At 38.1% G+C, this 26253-nt stretch overlaps 2 protein-coding genes across 8 annotated transcripts in view; both read right to left on the bottom strand.

The window, feature by feature from the left end:
* LOC126752527 (disintegrin and metalloproteinase domain-containing protein 10) overlaps positions 1-12456 on the bottom strand; it is a 364893-nt gene extending 352437 nt beyond the window's left edge. For 3 of the 6 annotated variants that reach the window (XM_050463405.1, XM_050463406.1, XM_050463401.1), the window contains exons 1-2: positions 11477-12455; positions 3033-4561 (exon numbers count right to left, since the gene is read on the bottom strand). In XM_050463405.1, the coding sequence (XP_050319362.1) occupies positions 3033-3096 (64 nt within the window). In that variant the 5' untranslated portion in view covers positions 3097-4561; positions 11477-12455. Of the gene's footprint in view, positions 1-3032; positions 4562-11476 lie in introns of all 6 variants that reach the window. The other 3 variants (XM_050463402.1, XM_050463404.1, XM_050463403.1) reach the window with 3 other exon arrangements.
* Positions 12457-14873: 2417 nt separating this feature from the next.
* LOC126752529 (protein shuttle craft) lies at positions 14874-21928 on the bottom strand. Of its 2 annotated transcripts, none has more exons than XM_050463408.1 (7): positions 21840-21928; positions 20675-21698; positions 19270-20343; positions 17083-18708; positions 16840-17021; positions 15875-16226; positions 14874-15792 (listed from the first exon to the last, which is right to left on the bottom strand). In XM_050463408.1, exons 2-7 carry the CDS (start codon positions 21188-21190, stop codon positions 15691-15693), a joined length of 3852 nt encoding a protein of 1283 aa, XP_050319365.1. In that variant the 5' UTR covers positions 21191-21698; positions 21840-21928; the 3' UTR covers positions 14874-15690. The 2 variants fall into 2 exon arrangements, with proteins under 2 accessions (XP_050319365.1, XP_050319364.1); XM_050463407.1 differs by having other exon boundaries at positions 21788-21858.
* Positions 21929-26253: the final 4325 nt, after the last annotated feature.

Genomic DNA, 26253 nt, shown 5'->3' with positions numbered 1-26253 from the left:
GACGACTGTTTGTTTGATGACAGGAGATATTTCGTCTTGCCCTCGTTCACCAATAGACCCATTTGCTTCGCTGCCTTAACTATTTTGGAAAGCAGAGCTAACGGCGAGGGTGTTGAGGCCAATGATATCAATGTCATCGGCGTACGCCAGCAGCTGTACACTCTTATAGAAGATGGTACCTTCTCTATTTTGTTCCGCAGATCGAATTATTTTCTCCACGAGTAGATTGAAGAAAACGCACGAAACGGAGTCGCCTTGTCAGAAAACTCGTGTGGTATCGAACGGCTCGGAGAGGTTCTTCCCGATCTTGACGGTGTTTTTGGTATTGCTCAACGTCAGTTTACACAGCCATATTAGTTTTGCGGGGCTACCAAATTCAAACATAGCGGCATAAGGGCAGCTCCTTTTTGTGCTGTCAAAAGCAGCAGTTTTGAAATTGACGAAGAGCACCACCTCGATTCACTTTTTACGGGTCTTTTCCAAGATTTGGCGCATGGTGTATATCTAGCAAATTGTTGATTTTCAAAGTCTAAAGTCACACTGATAAGGCCCAATCAGTTTGTCGACGGTGGACTTTAATCTTTCACACAATACGCTCGATAGAACCGTATGTGATGTTGAGGAGGCTTATCTGACGGTAGTTGGCGCAGTTTGTGGGGTCTACCTTTTTGTGGATTGGGCAGAGCACACATAAATTCAAATCGTCAAAGAAGCTGATGTATGCTTCTTATCAGCTCTTCGAGGCGTTTTTGCATAGCTCGGTCTGCAATCGATCGCCCCCCGCCGCTTTTTTATTCTTCAGACGAGTAATTATTATTCGAAGTTCTTCATGGTCGGGAAATGGAACGTCTGCTCCATCGTCATCGATTGGGGTATCGGGTTCGCCTTCTCCAGGCGTTATACTTTCACTGCCATTCAGCATGCTGGAGAAGTGTTCCCTCCATAATTTTAGTATGCTCTGCGCATCAGTCACTAGATCACCTCTGGGGGTTCTACAAGAGTATGCTCCGGTCTTGATCCCTTTTAGGCCCAAAGTAAGTATTTCATAGAGCAAAGTGATCATACCTTCTGCAACATGATTATCGGTAAAATTATTGATATAAAATAATCGATAGCTTGGAATCTATTAAAGTGTCATTGCTAAAATAAAACTATATTCAACTAATATCGCTATTAATAGTACTTTTATTATGTAAAATATGTATTCTCTCTCTTTTTAAATCTACGTTTCAGGCTGTGCTTCGTTTACATACATATACATATGTACAGGCTTTGTGTTAATTGATAAATAAAATATACAGCTAATTGCAAATAACCACGGAAAAGTGTAGAAAATCTAATGCAAATGCAAATAAATATAGGCATATGGATTTATAGACTTGCTTTAACAATATACTTGTTGGGTATTTGTTAGATAAGAGCTGTGTATTTTATATACTTTATACTTATTAATATTTCTTATTAAAGATTATTTTTTGCGCATTCCGGTTATTATAAAAATTCGAAGCTTAAATACAATAACCACTTATAAATAGTTGAGTTTATTTTTACAGAATTTATTATTTCCAAAGCACAATAGCAAAATGGGTTGGCTGAACATTTTTCCAAGTCGTGTTTGGGTGCACTTTCATATATTTATATATATAAAAAAATTTGCATGATATTGGCGGAGACTAGAGAAGTCCGTGTCATTTGAAATTTTAATAACTCTTCGTAAAAATAATAGATATAATGCTTTTAAATCAGGTCTCAGATTTCGAAATAATTTGAAGAACGGTGGTGAAATGTATGTATGTATTTAATAAAATATAATAACGCTTTCATTTCCGTAACATAAGTCAGACTGTCGTGGAACGTGAGTCCCACATAGCAGTAACTATAAGAAAGACGAAAACATTTTCCTGTAAAGTAATTATGTCAGAATTTTCCTAATGATGTTTTAGCACAATTCTGTTTACTGAAATTATATAATAAGTCATTCATTACTCATCAATAGTTTCGGAACAACAACTGATCTTGGACGAACTTCACGAAATTCGTCTTGGAGCGATCTACGACCTTGTAACAAAATAATCGCGCACAACTGTTCGCGATCTAGTTCCTGTTTTTGAAGGAGTTGAATACTTCAAGTTACTGTAAATAACACCAATAGCAGTCGTGTTTCAAAACATTCTCAGTATTTATAACACCAAAAATGTCAAACCTAAAGATAAAGCTGTGAGTTGTCACATTGCAATACAACGGTTGCCAAGTCTCGAAACAAAAAGGCAACCTACATATAGGATAAGTGGGACCAGCATACATTCAATATTGCATGGACATTGAAAAATGTGTTAACGTTGGACCAAAGAAATGTCACGTATAGTACTGGCCTGACACCAAATGACTTCTTTCGAGAAATCATTCGAGAACCATTCGTGATTGCCTAAATTAGCTAGAGTCCATATAAGCACCAAAGACAATGAACGTGTTAATGAACGCTATAGACGTCTCGGTATCCATAAAATGTTATTGGAAGACAGTAAAATGAAATTCATCGAGATCAAAGGGTGTATGAGTTGAGTATGGGAAATCTCTATGCAGAATGGGTGCCACCAAAGCTCAATATCAACCGAATACAACATCGAATTTATACTTCTGAGCGGATTTAGAACTATTCTGTCGTAAGAAACCCGAATTTGTGCATCGATAAGTGACAATAGTTTCAACATTACTGCATTACTTCACTTCGGTGTCCAACCGACAAACATTCGAGCGGTCTGCAGGCGATGAACGGAACGCAAAATGGAAAAAACATAGCAGTCAGTTATGACTTTTTTATTGGTGACGGTTGGATCCCATTGGTAGAAGAGGATGTTGTGGCAAATTAATTAAAACTTTGGAAAATTGCATTATTTCAGGTAGGAAATGTTTTTGTGCTCATACCGTATTCTACCGATCTGGCCCACAGCAACTTTTTTCTTCTCTTTCTCTCTTTTTCTCTCTCTATGAAATGTAAATATTAGACGTGTGCAAATACGATTCCAACTTACCATTTACGATGATAATGAAAATGATCGACACGAAAATCAGGTTTAATCCACATTTTGATGACATTATTGTTTAACAACAGCAACAACAGAAAAGTATTTGAGCGTTAATACTAAATTGCAGTTCATCAACACGTTTTACCGCGACGCGTTAGAGGGCACAGCGGAAACACCGCGACACACTGTAAAACTTAGTTACTTCGCCTGCCAAGATTCAATTGAATGGTAGAGGCGCGATACGCCGTTGATTACAGCAATCCGTTACAAACGTTGAGTACGTAAATTTTAATGCGCTTGTTTGCTGGTAAACGCCAACAGTTAAGCGACCTTAAACCGACTGCACTATTCAATGCGATTCAAGCGTTCTTTATACATACGGGTATGTGAAATGCCGAACGCCCGATTGTGTGCTATGCGGTTTCAAGGCTAAAGTGCGCACCGTTGCGCCTGTGAAATTGCCAAATTTCCACAACAAACACGACGGCGACGACGCACCGAAAATTCCGCAGCCACACAAACGCAGCGACACACGGCAGGCGACTAGGCAGTGAGCCTTAAACGGTTGCGTCTGCTGTGTGGCGTAAAATCATGAAATCGGGATTGTAGTGTGGCGTTTACCGGCAGCCGTTCGGTCGCGGTTACAGTGGGTTTTTTCGCTAGGTATGCCTTTCGGTTGGCAATGTGCAGCAACGAAATTTTCCGCACGTTTCGCGGCGCAGTTTGCCAGTTGTTATTGTTATTGTTAAACTAGTCGGCGGGTATTTCCATAAAAGGCATGCGAGTATTCGATTTCGTTCTTAGGCGCGTTTACGTATTTAGATGGCGCATATGAGGCGGAGGACACACATCGGTTGTACCGTATTTGAATTTGTCGAGAGCTTATGATTTCAATTTATTTTTTTTTTTTTTATTTTTGTGCGCCTGTGTAGTTGCCAGCTTTGGCCGGAAAGCCAAAGTGAAAACAAAGGATTTTCCGCAACGTATCAACCCGATCAACCGTCGCAGCCACAAGCCACTATTTCGCTCCCCGCGTAACACCCGTCACTGTCGTACATTCGCTTTGCACTTCACGTTGTGCATTCGCTCGTCGTTTTGCTCGTCACTTTTTATTTTGGCTTCGCATTTGACACTTTTTTATCCACTGCCAATTATTTTTTACACTTTTCGCTTTGACTTCACTCACTGCAAGGCAATGCGATTTGTGTGCTTTTAACGGGGTTCCCACTTCGCATTTACGTATTTTCCATTGAAAATTGCTTTTATTTAGATATTTTTCCGACGCATTTCGTATTTTTCACCGCTGATTGGCGCAGTTTTTCGCTGGCTTTCCCTGCTTTTTTCTGCGTTTTGCTCTATTTGTTCGGTGAAATTTACAATTTGCATTTGATTTTCAATATTTTATTTGCAAATCCTTTTTATTCTAGCTCTTCACCGTAACATTTGAAGTGTGGTTGTTGTAATTTGCAAGCAGTTAGTAAGCAGCGTGTGTAGTTTGCGTTGGTTTGTTGTGTAGACGTGCTATTGTTTACGTCCTGAAATGAGAATGAGAAAAAGTCGGAACTATTATTATAGAAAATTTAATTGCAAGTAACTTTTTAATTAAATTTGATTTACAATAGCAAGAATGTTTTCTAATTTTTTATGCATTACATATGTAGGTATGTACATACATATATCGCTTTTATAACATAAGGGTATGTATGGTGAAATGAACGCTGCATTTGGCTGCGGTAGCGTCAAAGCTTAGATAATTCAAAATTATGGCTGGGAAATCCAAATGTACGACCTTAGCACTGAAGAGCAGAAAACGGTCGGTTTTTGAAAATAATGTTTTTTTTTCTCGGCATCTTTCGACCGTCTTTTCCCTCGACGGTAATCAATGATGCTTCCATACAATTAATGGTTGTAGTGACCAACAATAATGATATTATATATTGTCTACTAAAGGGCTTTTAACATGGACGAGCATATACAGACAGGTATTGAAAATAAAATTGCTTTATTATCAAATAATTGGTGCGGCTCAAAATCGTTAGAAATATAATGCTGAAGATCATTGGCAAAATGGGTTTTCAGAATTTAAAACTATGATAAGTCCTCCGGTCCGGTCACTGATACCGGAGTTATCTGCGACTGGCGAGCTGTAGTCAGTTTGAGGAGTAACAAGTTGCGGATACTGAAAGACTTTTATATAGGAGGGTTAGCTGAGTTTCTATATTCTCTCTAGCAACATGTGTCGGTAGCTCATGCCATGGCAGCGGAGGAACTCCCAAGTGAGCCAACGTTATCGTCCACAGACTTCGAATGAGTTTACTACTATTTTGTATTTGGTCATCAAATAACGGTAGTTCTGCTAAACTCCCTTTTGAAATTCCTCTGCTTCGGCGACCACTACAAGGTATTTGGACGTACTCAACATTAACTAGAATTTTATAGCAACAACCACAATAATATATGACAAAAAATTATGGAGAGATAATAGTTAAGAGATAATATTTAAATAGACTCTAGGAGCCGATATGAGTGCGAAGTTAGGATATACAGGGTTTGTCTGATAAGTAATAGGACTGATTTTCTTCCGCCGGCGTTTCTAGCTAACGAACGAGGGTCAGTTGTCTCCGAGCATCTGGAAGTCAGGACAAATACTTTCGCGCGACGTGTTTCGGTGAGTGGTGCAAGCCGAAATTACAGCGTTCGTTCAGCAGAGGTACGCGATTAAATTCTGTGTAAAATTCGGTAAATTTACGACAGAGACGTTTGATATATATTTTTTTTTTTATTTCAATGCCATTGTAACTAGTTAACATAAAATAAACTAACGAACAATTTGTTTTGCTTAATGTATAATACAAAATAATTAATGGTGCTCTGCGTATAAATTGCAGAGAATCTGGTTACTGTATAAGGTGATACGGTTTTTTGCGCTTAAGCCTTTCTTTCCATTCACTTCGAGTGACAAGAGCCCTGGCTTCAGTGTTCACATGGTCAGAAAGTCTTTCCATATGAGACTTTGCACATTTTTTAATTGATGCAGCAACTGAGTCAATTCCTAGATCGCGTTCAAGATCGTGACTGCGAACATACCAAGGCGCATTGACGGCGCATCTTAAAACTTTGTTTTGAAATCGCTGGATTTGTGCAACAATGCTAGGGCTTGAGCAGCCCCAAAGTTGTATCCCATAAGTCCAAACTGGTCTGAACACCTGCTTGTAGACTAGAATTTTGTTATATGTGGATAATGCAGAGTTTCTACCCAATAGCCAATACAAGTTTCTGAATTTTATTTCTAATTCTTCTTTTTTTTTTTTTGACATGTGCACTCCATCTAAGTTTTGTGTCCAGGGTCATTCCTAGGTATTTCGCGGTATTGTGATATGGTATTTGCACACCGTTTAAGTACAGAGGCATATATCTAGTATTGTTGTATGTGAAATCAATGTGTACTGATTTAGTCTCGTTTAATTTTATTCGCCATTTAGCTGTCCATTCAAATATTTTGTTTAAATGTTCCTGCAATCTTGCAATTGATGCAGTTTGTGTTTTGCCGACAGACAGAACCGCAGTATCATCTGCAAATGTTGCTGTAATACAATTGTCGTCATGTGGTAGATCGCACGTAAAGAGTAGGTAAAGAATGGGTCCTAACACACTACCCTGAGGAACACCAGCCTTTATTTCCTTTAAATCAGAGTACATATCTCCATGTTTAATTCGAAAAAAACGGTCCGAAAGGTATGATTTTAAAATATTGTAATATTTTTTTGGTAAAAGCATTTTAATTTTGTTTAGGAGCCCGCCATGGCAAACTTTATCAAAGGCTTTAGACACATCGAGAAAAACGGCCGAGCAAACTTTTTGTCTTCGAATGCATTTTCAATGACTCGAGTTATTCTATGTACTTGGTCAATAGTGGAGTGATTTTTTCGAAAGCCAAACTGATGCGCTGGTATCAGCTTCCTCTCTTCAATTATGTTGTTAATACGTACAGCAAGCAGTTTTTCCAATAGTTTTGAGAGTATTGGCAGGAGAGATATGGGCCGATACGAAGTAATTTCATGCGCTGGCTTACCAGGTTTATTGAACATAATCACCTCTGCAGTTTTCCAATAAATGGAAACGTATTGAAGATTTATGGTAGCATTCATTATGACAGTAATTTTACATATAACGTTGTGAGGAAGCTGTTTTAATATTTCACTGGTAATAAGATCAAACCCAGGCGATTTCTTAGACTTCAGTTTTTTTTATTTCTTCACATACCTCATCGTTAGTTATTAGAGGAATTTCGGTATAATTCTCGTAAGTATGAGTTTCCATTTCTGCTGCATTGGATGTGTCATATGGTTTGAAGACACCTTCAAGGTATGCCGAAAAAACATTTGCTTTCTCGATATCGCTCTTGGCCCATGTCTGGTCTGCTTTTCTGATTGGATGATGCTGAGTTACGGGTCGAGAAAATTTTTTTGTACACTTCCAAAGTGAATAATCATTCCTATGGTCGTTAGATAAACTTTTCAGATAATTGCTTAGGGTTAAATTTTTAAATGCCTTTATCTTATTGGTAAGTTTTTTACACAATTTGTTAAGACAACTTTTGTCGGATGGAGATCTTGTTTGTTGCCACTTTCGGCGTAATCGGCGTTTTTCTGCTACCATTTCTTTAATTTCTTTGGTATACTTATGACCTGCTGTGACGTTTCTTTTAGTTGGTGTGCTACTCCAGGCTGCACGTTTGATATGATCAAGCAGGCTTACCCAGAAGTTGGTTTAGCAAGAAGTGGTGTGTTTCGGTGGCACCAGGCCACCGGGCCGGGAAGAGGTCCCTGATGAATGAGCACATCCAAAGTGAAAACGATACTCATTGTCTTTTTTGACATCAAAGGCATCGTCTACTATGAAGTTGTTTCTCCTGTCCTCGAGAGACTCAGCCAGCATCCCAACGCTTCCGCAGCCGCCCTATAGCCCAAATGTGGCCCCACCGTACGTTTTTGGTTTCCTTGCCTGAATAGGCCGATGAAAGGCAAGTATTTTGAGACGACAGAGAGGACCCCAGCAGCACTGCATCGACGCAGAAGGACCTTTTTTGAAAGTTTTTAAAGAATTATAACGATTGGTTCAATACATTTTTTTTTATCGACTCAGTCCTATTACTTTCTGGACAAACCTTGTATATTCGGATAATTTAGAATATTATAGTGAGGAACAGGTAAAGAGATTTTACCAAGACCTTAAAGTGATGGAAGGAGAGTGTCAAACTTGATGGCATCTTTACATGAGCACAGATTACTGCTGGCCCTTGAAGAGAGATTGTCAAGACAAAGGGTTCGTGCCGCTGTTAATCGGGTGACACGTTTGGTTTCTTGCTTCTAGGTGTAGCAGTTCGCTGCTACGAAATTCAGTATTTTTTGAAAGATTACTGAAAGTTGTCAAACTCGAGTTGCTCGAATAAACAGAATATGCAAGACCAAAATAGAAGTATTCTAATAGTGAATAGCAAAAGTTGTCACTTCTGAACTCAGACGCACATGTCCTTCGAAACTTAACTAATCAAGCTAAATACATACGAACAATAGCTATGCACTTTCTCTATCTGTACACATTCATATCCTTTGTGCGCTCCCTGTGCAACGCTCTTCATCATTATTATCTGTTATCCTTTGTCACAAACGGAGTCTAATTTGCTTGGTGGTATTCCCAAGGTGTAGCATATTGTGATAAATGGCGCTCTGAGCAACACAATGAGAGTAAAGTACAATAAGAAAAGTCACTCACTCGTTGTTGCGAATTAGTGCGCAGCGCAAAAGAAGAATTGTTGCAGGGAGACATCCATAGCAGTGGTCATAGTTATTTTTTTTTTGCATATAAAAACAAATGCAACAGCATTATTGTTTTGAATGTTGGAAAAAGTGAAGGCATAAGGCAAAAGCAGGTGATGAATAAAGTGCATGAACCTGAGAAATTAGATTTTTTCGAAGTACTCGTACTATAACCGTTGTTTTTCATTTTGATGGGCGCTTTAAAAGTCAAAATGTCGCCATTTATAATTATATATCTACGAACATCGGATTAAGATTAAGACCTTAGCCATTCTAATTCATCAATATTTGCGGTATATACATATATAACCAATCCTTTCTGTCCTAACTGTGTGTTTCGGATATATGTATAACATGCATGAGTTTCCAATTTATAGGCATTGATTCAAAATAAGAATGGCTCTGTTGTTTCTTACCACGAAAACGCACATCAAAAATTCCCTCAATGAGTCTTAACTAAAGTACGTATGTTGCCTTTTATATTTCGGGATTTGACGACTTTCTACGTGAATAATTTCAGCAGCAGTGCATCGAAGAACTTAATTCGATCAAGCTGCATCAAGGACCAGTGGTTATTGATGGTACGGTGAATCTAATCGAGGTCGTAAAGATCAATCCAAGATGAATTTCTTGCAAGTAATTTAAAATAAATTTTTGTGCATCGACGGATTCAACAGCTTTTTTGAACACGTACATAAATCATCGACTTGATGAGTAAAGCACCGAAAAGTCCTGCCATTGAACGACTTCTTTTTATTCACGTCCAAACAAAATAACCTAAGAGGTCAACAAAATTAGAATTTCAGATCGCATTTTGTTTGTTTATCAATATCGTTAATGAGCTATTATTTTACTTGTCCAAAAAATCACGATTATTGTGTTTATGTATATAAATTCAAATAGAGCATCAATTTTAAATAAAAAATCACTCTTGAATATCCAAAAATGGAAAAAACTCTTTATATGCTTTTGAAACTAATGCGAAGCATTAATGCGGTTCTATTTCGCGAGCGAACACTGTATATATGTATATGCTTACCATATATTTTACATAAACCGATAACCAAATTCTTTTGTCAGTGTTTCCAATTAGTTATCAGAGGGGGTATTTACATGATTATGTACAACTATCCTTGCTGCTAGGTGTACATAAATACTTTACATATATACATAGTATGTATGGCATTTGTATAGTAAATGTTCAAAAATATATACATACATACATATACTACATATGTATGTACATATGTACAATATGTATGTATGTGGATATCCAACATCACTTCCTATTTATATTAACTCCAGCTGTATAGTATACCTACTATATACATATATACATACATATGTACATATGTATTTATTTATATCAATACTACACATTCTAATATTTGCTTATCTTGAATGCTACTGCATAAACGTTAAACAACAAAACATCTGGCTTAATCAACGAGAACCCTCCATTCATTGCTACTGTTGTCAGTGGTGAGGCTAATCAACTTACTGTCGAAGGGTTGCCAAATAAAAGCGAATAAATTGTAATGAGTATTCATAACAAATAACAAATATTTTATTTTCCATTTTCCAATCTAATTCACAACAAAACAACACCAATAAATATAAAATTGAGGAGCCGTCTTTTTCATTCGCAGATAAAATAACCATAGAGTTAAAGAAAGCAAGAGAGGCATAGAGGAGGGAATACCGTGAGAGAGAAAGAGCGCACATTAGCTGATAGCGCAAATGTGAGTTTACATCTGTTGTCACTGAGAACTAATATTTATCAAATACAGACGGAGATCCAGCAACAGCCAAGCAGCGCTGCAACAAACAAATGTAATAATGTTTGATTACGAAAAAATGTTGTATCAAGTTGGATTTAACTATACATTTACTCATAAATACAGTAGAATGTCATATTATAATAAAAAGTAATCTACTACTTTTTGGGTTTAAAAGTATTCATACTCTATTAAATAAGAGTAACTGCTGCGATGCCAACGTCGAAGTCACAACTGACAGCGCTGCTGCCAGAGCAGATTACAGCGCAAATGTGCATTGCTGCAGCGTTAACAGACTCTGTTATCGCAATGGCGAAGTTGCAGAGCACGATAATGCACACAATGCAGCACCGAACGACTGTTGACTGCGGACGAAGTCGATATGACGAATATACAACAGAGCCACTCGTATGTACATACATAGCACATATGTACATGCATACATATGTACAACATAAATGCGCATGTAAACATGTTTTTGTCTGATTTCAAAAAAAAAATATACCGCAGGAACAAGAGATAAACACAAATTTCAGCGAATTAGCAAAGGAAGTCAATAAAGTTTACATATAAGAGATTATTTAAAATGTTACAACTATTAATATGTATGTGCAGACGCTGTGAAAATGTTTCTCATGTAAGAAATTTCACCAAACATTGTTGTGCTAATTATTGTTAATACCGCAGCTCTTGAATGTAGTTTTTTCTTTTTTATTTATTTTTATGGCAATTGCCTATCTATGCGCATGTCTCAGCGTTATGTTTGAAGGCCCCCAACCAGCTGAATAGTGGAAAGAGTAAAACTAAGATGAAAACAAATTGGTATAAGCTGAGAAAATGTTTAGACACTCACTTCTCGACAGTTTGCACAATTAGGTATTCTTCGTGTTGTTTATTACCAAAATCTAATCAGGATATTTGTGAGGCTTTTCGTTCCTTTATTTCTTTTGATTTTGCTTGAAATATTTTATATCAACATTATTTATTTAGATTTAGAAGAATTCTTATTCACTGTTATGCACTTATTTTCCATTTACTCCTTTTTAATACAATTTTGGGCACTCTGACTGCTTCAAGTTGCGTACGATTTCACAATCATTAGCTGCATTTTCAACACAAATTCATTTTTTGGATACTTGTCATAACTTTCTATTGAGAAAATATATGTTTTTCATTAGAATCCTGCTTAGCACACGCATTTAATTATACACAAAAAATGCAGCTCCAGCTGGTGCCAATTACTGCATGTGATTGGTAAAGCTGTTGTATCTAAAAAACCAAAATTCACACACGTTCTAGCCAGATATTTTATTTTCAAAACTTTTGTCTGGCGACAATTCACATTTAATCAATTGCTTGAAAGAGAAATCTCATGCAGAAATTCGACGAAATGGATCCTAAGAAAAATCAACACGAAAAAAATGTTTGGACGCACGCACACAAACCGTCGCGACCAACGAGAGACACAAGCAGACATACATACATATATGCATGCGTTTATCCAATTGTGTACGTCCGCTACAGTTCTTGCTCCTCACTAATGCACATGTACATACACACAATACTCTTTTAATTTATTCTTATTGTTACTATTGCTTATATTGCATCGACGCCGCTTTACACATGCACTGGCGTTCACTGTTTACCCACCGTTTACCACCGACGACGTCGTCTTCGTCTACGTCCCCGTTAAAACTCGGCAAAACCTTTCTTTCGCACAAAACCGCACACTTTGCGCTCTAAACACTAGCGAACGCTTTCAATTTTCCGAAACAACTGAGATTTTCTTGCCTCTGCTCAGATCAGCGCCAGCTCAGAACGACACCGATGCACTTCGGTTCCCACTGCCCGTGTACGTTTTTAATCAACAATATTTTGCACACTTGTGGATACACTCTTCTTCCTGGAAAGCGGCAACAGCTCCAGCATGAGATATTTATGTATTTTTCTCGTAACAGTGTCGCTGGCGTAAGTGAGATAGCTAGTGTTGCTCGCTGGAATTACATTGGCATTTAGCGTGTGTGTTGTGTCGTGTTGTCGCAGTTGGGTGTTCGTAGGCTTGTGGAAAAGTATCTACGAGATACACATATTAACCCGTTGGGGGCTATGTTAATTGTATACAAATATGTATTTTGTTAAATGAGTTGTTAATTTAATTGTAACTGATTTAATTAAATTAATTTTTAGTGTTATTTAAAGAATGAAAAAGTAATTTTCTTCGAAGTATGAAAATTACACAGACGAAAAAGAAAAATGTTTACAGATTTGAAAATTCACATTCATACATACATACATATGTACATACGTACCTACATATATACAGGCAATCCACATGCCAATTCTCCATCCAAGTTATCGTCTCGTTTACTGCATTAGGTTGATTTGAAATTATTAGAAACAAGAAAAAACGTTACCTACGGTTGCACCGAAGCTATGACAACATTCACAAATACTACAAGAACTAGATTTTGATCGGTCAGTTTGTTAGGTGCTATATGCTACAGTAGTCTGATATTGTCTCTTCCGACCATAAAACATATACATACATACATATGTATGTATGTATGTATGCATCTGCGTATGTTTTAAAGAGTGCAGTGTCATAACGGTAATTTTTGCTTTGCATGCTATTTCATTATTCCTGAAGTATTACACATACACTACATATGGCATTGATCTTTCAGTGAGAAATTTACTTAAGAATGACTCGGTTTTATAAATTTTATCCCATTTGATTTTCTTTGCAAATTAATAAAAAATAAAGCGAATTTAATATTCCTTACTGCAATTTCCTTTAGTGAAAACGACACAAACTTTTCGAAAATTGTACTGCAAGAGACCGGGTTGATAGGACATTAGGTTGTCAACAAATAACCATCCATTTTCTGTTCCACTGCATAACGAAAAAACAGTTCACCTCGATTAGGTGAGACACCTTCGACAGGTATGGAAAAGACCCTTAGTAAAGACATCGCAACGAAAGCGTCGAATTTCATTTGCTCAAGAGAACATATCATTAAATCAAAATCAGCGGTTTTGCATTTTATTCAGCAATGAAAGAAAAATAAATAGAGTTGATCCAGATTGGTAGAAAGTACCTGTAGTGGCAAAAACGAGCTGGGTTCGATTCCAAGTTTGTCTGTATTCATCGCATTCAATGTGAAATAGAGGCGATAAAGTACGTTGAGATACTCCAAATGTATGTATTGCTGTCATACGCGGAAGAGAATTTGAAAAAAACTGTTTTCTTACATCAAAAGACAAGTTTTCTATATAACGGAAGAACCTTGGCAGGGAATAATATCTCTTTCATCGACAAACTCACTTATAAAAATGTATGTTTTGAGACGACGTACAACTTGCAGATCCTACGAATTGATGGACAATATAAATGTTCATGTCTCAGAGAGTAAAAAAGTTTGGCCAAGCATTAAGCAAAGATTAAAGCTCCCAATATGAAACTAGCCACCCTTAAAAGAATAACACTGAAAGACCATAACAGCTTGTCTACTCTCTACTACCACCGGAACCAGTGAAGAAGAGATGTGAAAGATGAGGGCAATCCTTCCCGGGCTTGGAGTTGTCAGGGGGCCCCGTGCTCAGCCAATAAAATTTTCTAGATTGCTTTTACCAACAATTCACTTGAATCATACCCGGACCCCGGATTTCCCTCTACGGCCCTGCTCTAAACAGGATATATTATGTTTGCCACGAAGTTTGTATATATGTCTGTCTGTATATACGCGGACTAGTCCCTCAGTTTTTGAGATATCGATATGAAATTTGCACACATTATTTTCTCTGCAAGTTCCCTTGCCGGAACCGCTGATTTCGAACCACTATAGCATATAACTGCCACACAAACTGTTTGATCGAAATGAAATGCTTGTATAGAAAACTTTTTCATTCAAAGCTATCCCCACGAAATTGGGTAAGGATTATTGTCCACACCAACGGAAAGGAATATTTTGTATAAGTGAAGAGTGCAACCAACGTTAACGTTTTTTCATTCCCATATTTGTGTTAATAATCCGGTATTTGGGATTTTTTTTTTAATCTGGTATTAGGGATTTAAAATGATTTTACATAAAAATGTTTGGGATTTAAAAAAAAGTAATAATAATTCAATGTTATTATTCTATAATGTAACCCTGACGATGGCCAAATCTCTCGTCCAAAGCTGTAAATTTAACTCCACGATATGGAGAATGCAAAAATAAAACGCATTTTTTTATTATGTTCGCAATTCATACATATTAATAAACAACTTTATTCAATTTGATTTCTCATTACATTCAGGAATATATTATGGATTCATACGGCCGATTCATTCACAATTTACTCATATTTATTTCTTTTTGTTTTGTTTTGTGTACAAATCTTTCACAAGTATTTCGCTGAAGAATTTTTTATTATTAACTCACATTCTACTTCCACCGTATTTTATGTATTTAATGTATATGTATGTATTTTGTAATGTAGTATTGTCTCGTAAATAAAAGTAGTGATTATACTCAAAATCAAATTACTGATATTATTGTAAATAAAGAGAAAATTATAAGATATCCATATGCAGGTTTATAGAAGCAAAATTAAAGATGAGATAGTTGCCAGACAGTAGCGCAAAAAATTAGGAGGTACGATAGTAGTTCAAAAAATATTTTGTTTTTTTTTTTTTCTTTGGAAATATATTACGAGCAAATTAGATAGACATACATTTAATTGTAAATTATTTCTTTTTGTTTTTTTCAATATTTTTTTTAACTTTAATGTATAAACAATTTAAAGTGGTATTTTGCAATTTGTATGTTTAGTGCAGCATTTTTTGTTTTCGTTTAAATTTTTATGTTGTAATTTTAGAATAGAATATTTATGTTTTCAATGTTTTTTTTTTGTTTTAGATAAATGTCTAATTTTTTGTTTTTGCTTTATTTTCTCTGTATGTTGTATGTTTATTTTTTATATTTTGTATTTGTTTAGTGTATTTCAGCATACATTCAAACGATTTATTCAACGTTACACTTGTTGCATACGCATTCACTACACATTTGTTAATAGGAAAAAATTCTATCTCTTAATGCCCCAGGCATTGTTGCTCGGTACCGGCACACGACGCTGACCGGATTCGCGCTGCATAACCTCCATAATGCTGGTGGCCGGCAACCAGGACTGAACGGGTGAAAAAAAAAATTGTTGAAATTTTAGTTGACTTCAATCATAAAAAATAATAAATATTAATCATCACACTCACCCTGTCTTTGTAGGCAGTAGCTACAACATTGCGATTGGGTTCTGCATCGTAGGCAACCGATTCGACGCCGAACATTTCGCACATTTCATGCACCAGCTGCCGCTTCTCTCGATTCATTGTCGGGAACGAATGACTACGTGATTTCTGCTTGCTTTCCTTGGCGAGCTTCACCAACGTGGTTAGAGCATCATGTATGGACTTGACCAAAGTGGGGTCACGTTTAGCAAAATTGCGTATGAAATCAGAATATTTGGTTTGTAATTTCTGCGGCACATCGGGGTTGCGGATTTGCAGGCCAATAGCTAGGCGACGATTGCGTTCGAGCAAACGGCACTCTTCATTGCAATCCAGGCTGTGTTTGAAAATATATAGAAAATGAAAGAAAATACATAAATAAGATATTATAATACAAATATTTGTGCATTATAACCAGGGTTGTAAATTTTTTCATACAAAACTTGGATATTAAATTTTCTACTCCGATTTAAGATTACAAATTTTAAGTTTTATACACATTTTACTTTAATGTTACCTAACATTATTGAGTGCAGATGTCAAAAGCTAGAGCGATTACTTTTGAGTTATTTATCATCGGTATTTCGGTTAAATAAACTTTAAGATGATTAACAAATAATTTTTACTGCTCAGTTCAGAGTTTCTAAGTAGAAAAACTTAGCAGGAGTAGGGAGAAAATACCGGACCGCAGAACAATTTGTTTATTTTTAATTTAAAAATTTGACCTTGCGATCTTTGGTTTCGTTGCCAAAGACCTTGCTTGACGACCGAGCCAATAACAGCAACTATTTTGTCTGTTATCGAATGTCAGCAAGCTTTCATGCAGATTTCAAGAAGTCATGGAATACATCCTCTTTTCACTCCCCCTCTCAGTGAACCTTAACTATTTGTACATAAATCAATTAGCTCAATAATTCACATGACCCCTAGTTGAACTTTCATTTACTTACGTTTTATTTGTCTTATTGATTTTAACGGGAGCGAGTATTTCGCTCAGTTCCATGTAATTGCCGCGCTGCATTTCGGCCATTGACGAGGCCAGTTGGGCAGTGGCAATGCGACTAAATTCACGTGCCAAATCGTGGCATAAACGCATCTGCTTACGATTTCCGCATTCACATTGGACTTCAACCTACATAAAGGACAAAGAAAGTTATAGAAATGTGCTTTAATATTTTACTAACCACACTTACCATTTCCTTGCACGGTGTATCCGGGCAATCACCATCGTGACAAGGCGACATGCATTTGTGGCCACAAGTGGTACGCAACTTGGTACAATGTTGTTTACACACCTCGCCGGCAGCCTGGCATGCACCCTCGTGGCATGTTTTGATGCACTTGTGGCGACCACATGGCAACGCCTTGCCACATGCCAAGCCACAACTGAAACTCTCTTGCGAGCACGGAATGGTCTTGCGTTGCTCATGCTGACCAAAGCACCATTTGGTGGTGAACATCATGCACGGTGGGCAATTGGCAGCTGAGTGACAGTTGTGCTGTGGTGGATGCTGACAAGGATGCGTGCGTGAGCAAGGGCGCTTGCAGGCTGGCTTCTTGGTGCCGCAAGGCACTGGCGGATAGATGACTTCGGCACCACATTCACAGTACAGCTCCTCGAAGGAGCTACGATAACAAGGCGGACAGTTGCCGCGGTGGCAGGGTTGATCGCATTTGTGTTTGCCGCACGATAGCGTATAGTTGCAAGGCATTGGGCAGATGTGATCGATGTCGATACAGCATTCCTGGTTGCATTTGTGCTTACCACACGAGCGTTTCTTTACGCAGCGCTTCTTGCAACGTGCATCGTCGGCGCGTGTCGATAGTTGACGGCACTTAATTAGCTGATCCATGTGACCGCAGCGGCACTTGACGGCGGTCTGTTTGTTGCATGGTGGACAATTACCCAGATGACATTTGCTCGTGCAATGATGAGGATGTGCTGGCTTGCCACAGCGTAAAGTCTTGCCGCATACGCCCTCACATACTGGTATTGGGTCCAAACAGGACTTTCGCTGACCATTGACTATGGGCATTTTGCCGCAAGGACACGAGGTAACCACTTCAGGGCTAAGCTTGCATGTGCGGCACTCGCCGGGATGACAGCAATCCTTGCACTTGTGATTGCCACAGACCAAATCCTTGCCACATTGTTTGCCGCAAGAGTAGTTGTGCTTATCATGGGAGTCGCGTGTGCACGCAACTTGACGCTCCTGTTTAGTGCAGTGGCACTGTTGATCAACCTTCTCAGCGCATGGAGCGCACTTGCCATCGTGACACTTAGCCGGGCATTTGTGCACTTCACAGTTCAATTGCTTACCACAAATGGATTCGCACTCAATTGGATCTTTGAGACAGCACTGCATTGTTTTGGTTGTCTTGCCGCAGCCACACTCACGCTTCACTGTAGCCTGACACGGAGGACATGGCCCGGGATGACAGAGAAGTGTACAAGCGTGCGTACAACCTTCAATGCGTCCACAGGTGTCTCCACATGTATGAGCAATGTCATGACGCGTATATGGTGGATTTTTCACCTTACCACAGAAACAGTAATAGTCACGTGGCACATCCTTGACTACATTCTGACATGCAGGGCAACGCCAGCCATCCTCCGATTTCGATGACGAAGCCCACTTAATGATACACTGCAAATGGAGTATGTGATAACAATTATTGCACGACCAGACGCCATGATGAGCTTTGATGGGTTCAACGCAAACCAAACACTCCAAACGTCTCGTCTCAATGTCGCGTATGAGTTTTTCACGCTGCGATAGTTTCTCATTCTCCGGGTAGACTTTCTTCGGTGAAGACTTCTGAAAAATTGAGAATATTTAGTCAAAAGACAAAGACAAGAAATACTAAATAAATGTAAAATTTATTTATACTCTGGGCAGGGTATATATGTAGTTTGATACGATCCCGTTAAATGTTTAATATAAACATTTATTATTACACATTAGCAGAGTGAAGAGTTTTTGAGATATCGTTCTGAAAGTGTGCACACGTACTTTTATTCCCAAGTATCTGTTCGTTTGACGTAACCGCCAATATTAGCTATAGCGTATAGCGAACATACAAACTGAACGATCAAAATAAAAACATTAAAACTTTTGTATTGACACGGATGTTCACATAATTTGGAAAAAATCCCTCCCCCACACTACTACACCATCAGTACCAATTTTTCAGATCGACCACTTTGCCATATAGCTGACAAACTGATCGATCAAATTTAATTCTTGTAGAAAAACTTTTTTTATTTGTGAAGGTTATTCTAGTTTCTATGCAAGCGAAGTTGTTTTTTTGATAATTCGTTTTTCGTTTTGTAATCAAAAGAGAAAAATTATGTTAGTTGTTAATTAACAAATGTTTACCTTTTCTGGTGAAGGTAATGGGCTATCTTTGCCATTATCTGTTGAGTATTTCTCTTCCACACGAAAACCATTTATACGATCGCGATTACGATTCCAATCATCGCGACGCTTATTGCTGCGATGGTAGTCAACAGAGCGACGCCCGTTCTGATAACGACGAGCATCTCGATCGCGTTCACGCTCACGCTCAGCGCGAGCTGAAGGTTTCTCCGACTTATCTATGATGTCATTGTGCTTGTTGCCACCACCGCTGCCATTACCATTACGTTCTTGGTTGTGTGGTGAACCGGAATAGTCATTACGATTACGGGAAAAACCATTTGATGACGAACCTCTCGAGACACTGCCGCCCGATGATTGTTGCTTATTTGTCGTCCCGGTATAACGCGATACAGCGCCGCCACCGCTTGATGATATTGTACCAGTTACATTAGGATTAAACATGTTGGGATGAACTGTTACGTGGCCGCCATTATTTTGGCTCTTGGTGCCATAAATTCCTTGACCAATATCACTTTTTGTGCTAACGTTCTCTTGTCGTTGTGCAGCCTTTGAAGTAATGGCTGTTGCGGTGTCAACGTTTCCTCCGTTCGTTGTTGTATTGTTGTTTGTTGCAGTTTTTTTGTCAACACCACTACCATCACCCGCTACAGCGGAAATTGCGCCGCTGTTAACACCATTCAAAAGATTATTATCATTATTTGCTATGCCTTGTACTTTCTGCTCGCCGATTTGAAAATTATTTTGATCAACCCTAGTGACGTTACTAGCTGTTTCATAATCGTTTTGCTTGTTATGCTCTCGATTTTCTTCATTCAAACTGAGATTATTAAATCGTGGCACAAATTCAGGTGCTGAAGCTTGCAAGTTCGAAGCACTAAAATCGAAACCAGTGGCAAAAGGATTCATATAATAGCCACCGGCATTGCCAAAGGGTGTGTAAACATTGTCAAAATAACCAACACTTGTATTTGTATCATTGTATGTGTTGTAACCGCCGTTGGCATTTTGACTGCCGCTTGAATATAGGCTACTAAAATTGTTGAATGGGGAAAACAGGCTGTTGGAATAAAGCTAAAGTAAAACAAAGTTAGATTAGAATAACGGCGGAAAAGAACATTTAACACTATCAATTACAAAGCAGTTCAAAATTAAAATTGACAAGTCAAATTGTATTTTATCTAATTCAGTTAGCTTTGAAGGAAATAAAGATGACTCATACCGATGTTGAGAATTGTTTATATGTTTAAAAGTTTTGAATGTTATATACATACATAAGCACAAAATAACCAAAAAATTAAGTTGGTTCTTTGTTAAAGTTTTTACCACTTATATTTCTATTAGGAACGTTATTTGTTTGCTAACAAACAATTTTGCTATGTACAATACACAGATTTTTACTTACATTTGCTTGCTGTGGCATGTGCTCCGGAATCTGCTTATCCCCAGCAGAATCATTACTTGCTTTATGATTCATTGCGTCGACAAAATTAAAATAATCATTAGTGGCCCCAATTTGATCGTGAACACCACCGCCTCCGTTAACTTGCGAGGCAGCTGTATTTGTTGCACTACCAACTGCACCATTTTCATTGACGTTAGCTTGGTTTATACTTTCACCACCTCCCCCATCTCCAGAGAGTCCAAAACCATTGTTGTTACCCAAAAAATTGTGCTGCATGATGAACTGGGTAAAATTAACATAATTATTATTTGTTCCTTCTGAAGCTTCACTGACTTGTGCAATGTTGTTATTGTTTCTATTCATTGTTGTAGAGTTTTGAAAATTATTACTATTTTGCTGGGTACTTCTCTGCGTTTGGTGTTGTTGGTCAGTACCATTTGTTATTAAAGCACTTAAACCACTTCCAAAACCTCCTTGCCAAATTTGAGATATGGGCGGTTGTGGATTTGCCGACATATCCAAATATTCAATCACCAAAACCACGTTTTTAGCGTTACAATAGGCTAACACTGCCTTGTAGTTTGGCTTGTTAGAATTACAAAAACAAAACGGCACTAGACGCTTTTTCTTCTGTACTTTCAAGTTTTCTTTTACTAACTTAGCCTGGACCCCTCTTGTAACGTCTTGTTGTACTTCTAATGCTTCGTCACTTTCACGTCTGCTTTTGATTTCTTCTCTTGCGTAGTTTCTCTATCTGCGCGTATACTACGATTGCCAATACCTAAATCACTTATCTATACGGTTCCCCGTCGCCGCCTACTATTCCCAAAGATCCGTATACTCAGTACACGCGGCGTTTGCTGTTATCCCTCCGGCCAAAATTGGCCACAAAACCCGCTTTTGTGCTCAGTATCAGGTACTTTTTACATGAATTCTGCCCTCACTGGCGAAAATAATTTCCAAAAAATTAAAAGGAACTAAAAAATTCCACGTCGTGTCACGCACGCGAAGCCTTGGTTGTCGTCTGTAATTAGAAGACCAAAAATGCACCCAAAATGTTAGTTTAAACTTGCACTGCACGTAAGTCGAATGTCGATAGTCCAATAAATTTACATTTTCCGTTGTTTAAATGCAATTAAGCTATGAAATTTTCGCACGTAATTACCGAATCTTTGATGTTCTGCTAACAATTTCACAAATCAGGTAAATGGAAGTTTCGCAATGGACTTCGAAGATTAACTTCGAAAATGCCAGACCAAACGAAAGAGAAATCAGAATATGGCCGATAACAGGGTTGCAAAAAGTGATTCTTTAGCATTCGATGTGCTTTGATCAGAGAACGTATAATACGTATTATACGTTCTCTGGCTTTGATGATAACGGAACTAAGCGTAAATTTTTACATGAAATGGTAGGAAATCTGGTTTATAATTTGGAAACTTAAGAAAACTCCTCATGAGCCTAGCACGGATACTTAGTAAGAATTGTGGCATGGCTGTAGAAACAATTTTTCTCCAGCAAATTCTCACGTACCTATAGATCACCCTGTGCCAAGTCAAATTTATCGATACGACTGAATAAAATCGTAATGTTTCGCAAGGGGTGAAAAAAAATGCGGGCTTTCATTTCAAATAAGTGTATAATATTATGTATAAACAATTAATTTTCAAAATTAAAAAAAAAATCAATTATTAATATACATATTATGTGTTTTGGTGTTGTCTTTATTGTATTGGCAATATAAAAGCAAGGAGATATATGTTATGAACCTAATTTGTAACTCTGTACAGTAGTGGCAAACGAACTAAGGCCATGGATAAGATGATACGAAACTCTTTGATTCGACAGAGAGAGCTGTTAAAACTCACATTTTTTATAACATTTGCCAATGAAACCACTGCTGAAAAATATTAGATTGGGTATTTTAAAAATAACTTTTGGGTATTTTGCAATTTTCCCACTACTGTATTAATAAATATGAGAAACAAAAACAATTCATAAAAATATCACAATTGGTATGCTAGTACAGTGAAACTTCGATAATTCGTAACCTCGATAAGCGAAAAACCTTGATATTTCATAGTATTTCTTAAAATAATAAATAAACGCGAAAAATGCAATTTTCATAAAAAACATCACATATTCAAGAGACATGTATTCAATACATACATACATGTATGTACTTATATGCTATAACTTAAAGTAATATTTACATATACATATTAGATATATATTTCGACCACACATTTCTATATTTTTGGAATTTCGATTTATTTTATTTATAAAATAAATACAGTTGTACAATCACTTCTTGTTTTTTCAATTAATCTATAATTCGTATATTCTGTATGTTGCCTCTATAAGTTGTATAACTTTATAACTTGAAAAACTCCATAACTCGCATTTAAATTGTGGTCCCTTGTTAATACGAGTTATCGAAGTTTCACTGTACTAATAAGTAGATAAGTAAATATATTTTTTATAATTATTGAGACAAAAAATAATAAATAAACGAAAACAAAACAATTCGTATAAAAAACATCACATATTCAAGAGAAATGTATTCAATACATACATATATGTATGTACTTATATGCTATAACTTAAAGTAATATTTACATACATACATATATGTACATATATTAGATATATATTTCGACCCCACATTTCTTTATTTTTGGCATTTTCGATAAATTATATAAAACACTGATTAAACAATTTGAAAATACATTGTATATAAATGTTAAAATGGGGAATATTATATCCATTATAAATCGTTCAGAGCTTATGGCCGTCCGAGGAATTTCGGGCCCGATAGAAATTGTCTCCGAACCGTCACTCATTCATTCGATTGGAGTTTGTTTCATTCGTCAAAGTCCATCTGAGGTTCATAATAACTATATAAGTAGGTTTTAGAATAAGAGCCAACGCGAGGTTTACGATCATTTTATCGCTAAGGCGTAATGATTACAAGCTCGCGTCGGATATCATTTCTTAATTTTGGCGTCAGCAAGTTTCGCTTACGCGATTATAGACGAGTTTTCTCTCATCAGTAACTGTTTTTTTTTTCATTGGGGTGAGCTTTTTCGGGCATGGCGGGTCCCAAACCCAGCGCACAACCCTATGCAGGGGTGTATCGCCTTCTCACTTTAGCTCACCTTCGAACGGATGTTCTTAGGCTACCCAGAGGATACTTGGTCAAAGACCGGAAGTCGTGAGCTGCTTGAGTCATATGTAAAAGAATCGTTTCATATTACACTATATAAGTGAATGGCGATTGAAGAACTTTCCTGGGTTTACGAACTTAATTACACATGACCCCATACCTAATGTGAACACTTTGGATACCAAAATATATGACGATTACGATTATATATACCATATAAATGATCACAATAAGATTAATTGAATTCCGATTGGCTGTCTGTATTTTGATGAAATTCGATAAATGTATTCCTTGAACTACCATACTCAATCTCTGTTTCTGGGTCCGAGTCGAGCACCTCGGGCAATGTGACAACTTTGAGTGAGATCCAATAACCAACTTGTGTGGATCTCAGGGTCGCTAAGAAAGAGGTAGCCTTGATGGGGCCACTCTGAGATAATCCGTTTAAGAGCTCGGATGACACGTCTCCAGTGATTTAGAACTACGTACGCTCCGAGATCCTAACATCGACTCAGAAAACTCTTTTGTTGCAGCCAAGATACGCACTCGCCTCTGTGCAGCAAAAAACGCACGTCAACGACATCAAAAAGCTGCAATCACAACGGATAGCCGAACGATTTTCTACTCGATGAATTGGTTTTCGGAAAATGCAAAAGAACAGCTGGTACGATGAGGAGTGCCTTGTCGTGGTGGAGAGAAAGCAGACTGCCTACCTCACAACGTTACAATTGATCACAACACGTGCGGGATAGGACAGATACCGAGAGATGAAGAGCGAAGCGAGACGCATTTACAGACAAAACAAGACAGAAGCCGAAATGCATGAGTACGAAGAGCTTGACAAGCTGGCCGACAAGGGCAATGCACGAAAATTCTACGAAAATATGCGGCGACTAACAGAAGGTTTCAAGAACGGAGCATACTCTTGTGAGAAAACTCTTCCAACCTGCTGAATGGCAGTGAAAGCATAGCACCAGGAGATGGCGAACCCGATTCCCCAGCGATGACGATGGAGCAGAAGTTCCATTGACCGGCCACGAAGAAGTTCGAATAGCAATTATCCGTTTGAAGAACAACAAAGCGGCGGGGGCCGATGGATTGCCGGCCGAGCTATTCAAACACGGCGGTGAAGAACTGATAAAGAGCATGCATCAGATTCTTTGTAAAATATGGTCGGACGAAAGCATGCCCAACGATTGGAATTTAAGTGTGCTCTGCCCAATCCATAAAAAAGGTGACCCCACAATCTGCGCCAACTACCGTGGGATAAGCCTCCTCAACATCGCATATAAGGTTCTATCGAGCGTATTGTTTGAAAGATTAAAGCCCACCGTCAACGAATTGATTGGACCTTATCAGTGTGGCTTTAGACCTGGCAAATCAACAACCGACCAGATATTCACCATGCGCCAAATCTTGGAAAAGACCCGTGAAAGGAGAATCGACACACACCACCTCTTCGTCGATTTCAAAGCTTCTTTCGACAGCACGAAAAGGAGCTGCCTTTATGCCGCGATGTCTGAATTTGGTATCCCCGCAAAACTAATACGGCTGTGTAAACTGACGTTGAGCAATACCAAAAGCTCCTTCAGGATCGGGAAGGACCTCACCAAGCCGTTCGTTACCAAACGAGTTTTCAGAAAAGACGACTCCCTATGGTGCGACTTCTTCAATCCACTGCTGAAGAAAATAATTCGAGCTACAGAGCTTTATCAAGCAGGTATACGCTGGCGTACGCCGATAATATTGATATTATTGGCCTCCACATCCGTGCCGTTAGTTCTTCTTTCTCCAGACTGGATGGGCAAGCGAAGCAGATGGGTTTGGTAGTGAACGAGGGCAAGACGAAATATCTCCTGTCATCAAACAGACAGTCGTCGCACTCGCGACTTGGCTCTCACGTCACTGTTGACAATCATAACTTTGAAATCGTAGATAATTGTCTATCTTGGAACCACTTAGTTCCATCAACACCAACAACAATGTCAGCCTGAGTAGGAAATGGAGAAGTCCTTTTTCGCCGAACAGAAACCAACTCTATAAGGCACTCATTATCCCTGTCCTGCTATATGGTGCAGAGGTATGGATGATGATAACATTTGATGAGTCGATGTTACGAGTTTTCGAGAGAAAGGCTCTGCGGAAGATTTATGGTACTTTGCGCATAGGTCACGGTGAATATCGCATTCGGTGGAACGTTGAGCTGTTTGAGATATACGACGACATTGACATAGTTCAGCGAATTAAAAGACAGCGGCTACGCTGGCTAGGTCATGTCGTCCGAATGGACGAAAACACTCCATCTCTGAAAGTATTCTACGCAGTACCCGCCGGAAGAAGAAGAGGAAGGTCCCCACTCCGTTGGATATACCAGGCGGAGAAGAACCTGGCTTCGCTTGGAATCTCCAATTAG

This window comes from Bactrocera neohumeralis, chromosome 3 (assembly GCF_024586455.1).
Source record: "Bactrocera neohumeralis isolate Rockhampton chromosome 3, APGP_CSIRO_Bneo_wtdbg2-racon-allhic-juicebox.fasta_v2, whole genome shotgun sequence".
NCBI classification, from domain to species: Eukaryota; Metazoa; Arthropoda; class Insecta; order Diptera; family Tephritidae; genus Bactrocera; species Bactrocera neohumeralis.
Note: the sequence above shows the minus strand (reverse complement) of the source record. Positions and strands in the feature narration are given on the sequence as shown.

What these genes read in the sequence shown, in the direction of transcription:
- LOC126752529 (XM_050463408.1), bottom strand. Translation starts at nt 21,190, where the DNA reads ATGTCGGCAAATCCACAACCGCCCATATCTCAAATTTGGCAAGGAGGT. An exon ending in CATTACCTTCACCAGAAAAG is followed by an intron (nt 18,709 to 19,269) that starts GTAAACATTTGT and finishes TCAATTTTTCAG; the next exon opens with AAGTCTTCACCGAAGAAAGT. An exon ending in ATACACCGTGCAAGGAAATG is followed by an intron (nt 17,022 to 17,082) that starts GTAAGTGTGGTT and finishes TCCTTTATGTAG; the next exon opens with GTTGAAGTCCAATGTGAATG.